This window comes from Natrix helvetica (genome assembly GCF_964273705.1).
Source record: "Natrix helvetica genome assembly, chromosome: 1".
NCBI classification, from domain to species: Eukaryota; Metazoa; Chordata; class Lepidosauria; order Squamata; family Natricidae; genus Natrix; species Natrix helvetica.
Genome location: NC_138548.1, coordinates 159,730,594 through 159,735,952, shown reverse-complemented (window position 1 = coordinate 159,735,952; position 5,359 = coordinate 159,730,594). Strand labels below are relative to the sequence as shown.

Sequence of the window (5,359 nt, the reverse complement as noted above, 5' to 3'; positions counted from 1 at the left end):
GTGGCTGCTGCATGATCTTTGGTGGAACCTAGGTGAAGTCTCAGTAAACAAGAAAAACCAGGAGTTCTGGACATCACCCCTCCCCATGTTTTTTTTTATTTCAGAGATTGGGTGGTGGTGGTTGTGTTGCTTTTTACAAAGGTATTTAATTTATGCAAGGTTTACACTACAGATGTCATCAGGAATATGTGTGTCAGAAATATCAAGATTGGGGCCACCACTGCACATAAAAAAGCAATCCTGAATTAACGTTCGTAGCTGCCATCTTGACTCTTTTGACATGACCATCACAGGTGCCCAATTTCATGGGGAAATGGGCTGCCAGTTTTAGCAACTCTTCTGCTAAAAGATTACTGAAGCTTCCAGACCCATGAAAAAGAATGAGAGGTGCAAGTTACCTTAATGATGTTCCTCTTTTCAAAATCTCTTCCAGAATTTTTCCTCATTATTTTGATTCTCTTCTTCGCAGATGAGATCTTGTATATACGAAGCTACTAAAATTCCTAACCAATCATAAAACCTTTGGTGTCTCAGGTCCATACTTGTCCAGATGTGTGTTCCTTCACTTTTTAATTATTCTCTCTAATGCAAATCTTCTTCCCATAAGAGATTCAGCACCAAAAATATCTAAATTCTGCTATATAAGCAAAAGCACATCAGGAAGCAACAATTAAAACACATCTCATGGTTCCTGTTTTTGTAGAGTTACCTGCTTATCTCATGGACCTTGTGGATAGCTTTTATCTTTTTCAAGATCTAAATTATGTAACAGGTTGGACTCAGTTTACAGAATATATTTATTTTGATGCTGTTAGATGGCCAAGTTTACACAGGAATACATTGCATTTCTCACTGTCAATCAGAACTGTTAACATTTGATATGGAAAATAATAATGCACTATTGTGGTGATGTACAAAAAAGACACATCTACAGTAACTTAAATCACTCTGTACATAAAGTCTTATAACATAATCCACCCCAAAGCCTTTGGCAGGGAGCCCAAAGTTCCCTTCTCAGAAAATCACTTTCAGACTATAAAGGGTAAAGGTTTCCTCGCACATACGTGCTAATCATTCCTGACTCTAGGGGCCGGTGCTCATCTCTGTTTCTAAGCCGAAGAGCCAGCGCTGTCCAAAGCCGTGGTCATGTGGCCAACATGACTAAACGCCAAAGGCACAAGGGACACTGTTATCTTCCCACCAAAGGTGATTCCTATTTTTCTACTTGCATTTTTACGTGCTTTCAAACTCCTAGGTTGGCAGAAGCTGGAACAAGTAAAAAGAGCTCACTCCGTTATGTGGTGCTAGGGATTCGAACTGCCGACCTTTTTGATGAACAAGCTCAGTGTCTTAGCCACTGAGCCACCGCGTTCCACCTATAAAGGGTAGAAGATGTTAAATATTGTAATTGTGAAGTAGTCTGAATTAAGCTCCATTCCAATCCTGTTGTTTAGACGGTAAATTTAAATCTACCTTTAAAAAAAAATCCTGAATGTGGGAGGGTGGCTCCTGACATGCCTCTGATTGCCCAACACACAAGCTTCAGTTTGAAATCTTTAGCAGCTCTTGTGGCAACTTTGCCATCTGGCCACTCTTCCCTTTTCAGTCTGAGGGGCTTGAACAAGCCCCATCTTTGACTCAACAACTTCTATTGTCTATAAGGCAATCAGCCCAGCTATAGAAGAAGTCCTAAAAGCCATGGGAATGCCCTTTGGCCTTTTCAACTAATCACATAAAAGCAAATGGTTGACTGAATTCTTTCTTGAAATAAGAGGAGATAGACTAGAGAATCAGTAGGGTTTTTTCCCCCTTGTCTGACCTTGGTTTATTTGATTTCCTGATTTGTTGCTCTTGAACATTTTTAATGCCAAACAATATTTGCTTTAGGCATAAATTAGTGTGATGGTAATCAGTGTTTTACTTTTGATCCTGAAAATGTACAGGCAGAGGGCCCTGCTAGGGTTCTCTCAGTGCCTCTCCTCAGTCCTCTTAGCTTGGTTTTTTTGAACAAGCAACCAAGGACCAAATCCCTCATTTCAGTCAGAAACCAGGGGTGAAATTCAGCAGGTTCTCAGAGATTCTGGAAAACCCGTAGTGGAAATTTTGAGTACAGAGAACTGGCAAATACTAGCTCTGGCTGGCCCCAGAGTGGGGAGGGAATGGAGAATTTGCAGTATCCTTCCCCCAGGAGAGGGGAGAGAATGGGGATTTTTGCAGTATCCTTCCCCTGCCATGCCCACCAAGCCACGTCCACAGAACCGGTAGTAAAAAAAATGAATTTTACCACAGGTCAGAACCCTGAAAACCTGGCCCTGCTTTCTTATAGAAGATGCATCTTGATGTGTAGGGAAAGCTGGCAATTGTAAAATCTCATTTAGGAGATAGAGACATTGCTTATTTTTCATATTCCCGGGAACCGGAATGTGGAATGACGCAGTTCAGAGAAAAGGGGAATTTCAAGCCATGGAACATTTCCCAATATTAAAAGCTTCAGAATTACTTGCTATGATAGCTGGGCTTCCTAGCAATTAATAATGTAGAAAACACCTGGAAACTATTGTTGCCTATCCCTGAGTAGCTAAAATCCTACAATAAACACATTCCTATGTGGCACAGCCAAACAGTAGCAATAACTTTACATCGATAGAGAAATCCTATTTTAATCTTCTTGTAACAAACCTAAGGGCTGCAATATTCACAGTTGAGAATTTGGACTATCTCATGGAAAATAATTAAATACTAAAGTTCCTATGATTAAATTTAATTAGAACTGCTGGAAAATATGCTTCCTGACTACCAAATATTAAATTAACATAGAACTAGCTCAGGGCAAAGGCCAGAGCTTGAGTTTCCATAAAACATATTCCAGGCATTTCCAGTTAAGCATGAAACCTTGCTGAATTGGAAGTAACAAAATATTAGGGTAAATGGGCCAGTGGTGTGACTCAGAAGGAGATCTCACATATTGTACTAAGGTATAAAATGGCTGTTTAAATCATGGTAAAATGCTGCCATTATGGTGTACAAACCATCATTTGGGGTTTGACATAGGTGAACCTAACCAAGTGTTTTAATCAACAATACTGAGTGAAATCAATCCTTACCATAATTCATATAACATGTTAGTTTGCCTTAGTGTTGTCTGCAAACCCCATCCCCTATGGTGGATTAACCATGGTTTAGCAGGATGGGTGAGCCCATCAAGGGTTATGGCATGTTGTATAAGTCTTTTAAATAAATAGTTTGCACATGTTCAACAAACTTTGGCGTATCATTTTGTACAAATAAACTGTTGGGTTTTGAATAGGTTTGAGTTACAAAAGTACTGTATTCAAGTCAAAACCACAAAAAATGCAGTCATGGCAACAAAAGAAGATGGTTTAAAGTCACCAACGGTCCTTTTGATGGCTGTTTTTAACAAGCCCTCCACTGCACACAGATCACACTACAAATCAGTCTCTACTCCCTTTACCCTAAACCAATGTTTTTCAAACTCCACAACTTTTAAGATTGTGGACTTCAGCTCCCAGAATTCCTCAACCATCATGCTTCAAATCTCCACATTTGAAAGACACTGTGATGTAAATTAAGACTGAAAGCTCCATGGGATCCCCAAGTTCAGTTTTTTCCTAAAGTTTAGTGGCTTCTGTAGGATAATGCTAGATTCACATTTCCAATCACTAAGCCATGTTGGTTTTTGGTTTGAATTTACTTGTGCTAATCTCAACTCATTTGATAAACTCTACTTAAGCCAGTGGGTCTCAACCTTCCTAACGCCGCGACCCTTTAATACAGTTCATGTTGTGGTGACCTCCAACCATAAAATTATTTTGTTTTCTGTATTTTTTTGAAAATGTGTTTTCCAATGGTCTTAGGAGACCTAAAGGGGTCCCGACCCACAGGTTGAGAACCACTGACTTAAGCAAATCATGGCTTAATAAGAAGTAATCATCCAGCTTGTAGCAGAGGCATGTTTTCATATAGCTAGTACAGCATGTCAAGGAAAAGGTGAGAATGAGAATCACCCACTACTACAGAACTTTAGGACAAATTGAAGGAGGAGTTTAAAGCAAACTATAGCTAATAATCTCAAAAAGTTCAGTAGGACCAGACCCCACTGCAACACATATCGGAAATCCCTAGGCCTATAGATTACTAGAAGATTCCTTTTTAATGAAAGCAGTGTGAAACCACTTTCACATTGTCACAACAAGTAAAGTGCAAGGTTGTTTGTCAAGCATGACCTAAGAAAAATTTAATTCTTCTTTACGTTACCACAAAAGATGACGAGTTCTACAGATTTGGAAAAAAACAACACCAGGGCATTATTCAGAAGTTCCAGCTATTCAAAGTAACTTTATTATGCAGTGCTGTGGCACCAGGTTTTTTTTTCATCTTCTTCTTCAAAATCCACGCAAGTTTACATTTTATTTATTTATTTATGCGAAGAGTTCAGAGCAAAGCATGTGAAGGGACTCCCCCTCCCATTCCCCCCCCCTCCTTAGCCCACTCCGTAGAAGTAAAACCCGGGCTTTCCTATCGCAGGTTAAGCTCCTCAATCACATGGCTCTGGCACACGCGTGAATCATTCTCCCTACTTTGAAGAGCCAGCATTTCGGACAACGCCGAGAAAAACCGAAGTCCTGGGAAGGCAAGAAGAGGAAAGGCGAAGCGGGCTTCCTCGGAAAGGGTGGGGGGGCGGTGGGGTGTCCCTCCCAGGGAAATGCGCATCGGCGACCGGCCTCCCAGAGAAGGCCACCCGTCGCCCAGCGGCATTTGGGAAGAGGATGGGACGGAGATGGATGTGGAAGGGAGCCGGCCAAGCCCTCTTTCTTAACCGCCTCCGCCGGCTCCTCGCTTCACAACGCCCGCCCTCCGGGGGAATGCCCGCCCGGAGTTACCTTGATGGCTTTTCCCTTCGGCTCCTCCCCTTCTCGCTCAACGCTGCACGTGGGGCCGGGCAAGCCGGGCGAAAGGGAAGGTGTGTGCCTGGCTGGCTGCTTGGCTGGCTCTGCGGCTCCGTTGATCGCGGCCGCCGCCGCCCGCGGAGGGATGTTCCTTTAAAAGCCCCGCAGCAGCCGGCGCGGACGAGGATGGCCGCTTCCATGCCCGGTTTGCAGAGCCAGGCGGGCGGGGTGGCAGCCGAGCGTCGAAGACTCTGCCTTGCCAGAAGCGAGGGAGGGAGCGGCGTGGGAGAAATCGCCTGGGTGACTCCGCCGGCTCCGGGATCTCGGCCCAGCTCGCCCGAGAGGACAGGTGAGCCTTTCGGTTGCAAGGCAAGAGGGAGGAAGAGGAGGGAAAGAAGAAGGCCGGGGTTTGCCTGCCAAGCATGTCGGAGAAGAGCTGGCTCATCCAGTGA

General features: G+C 43.4%; 1 protein-coding gene across 1 annotated transcript in view; it reads left to right on the top strand.

The window, feature by feature from the left end:
• The first annotated feature begins 4,529 nt into the window (after positions 1–4,529).
• The window catches only part of GRB14 (growth factor receptor bound protein 14), a 62,706-nt gene continuing 61,876 nt past the window's right edge, over positions 4,530–5,359 (top strand). Inside the window, 2 exon segments of the mRNA XM_081936551.1 lie at positions 4,530–5,226; positions 5,229–5,256. Of these exon segments, the coding sequence (XP_081792677.1) occupies positions 4,788–5,226; positions 5,229–5,256 (467 nt within the window). The 5' untranslated portion in view covers positions 4,530–4,787.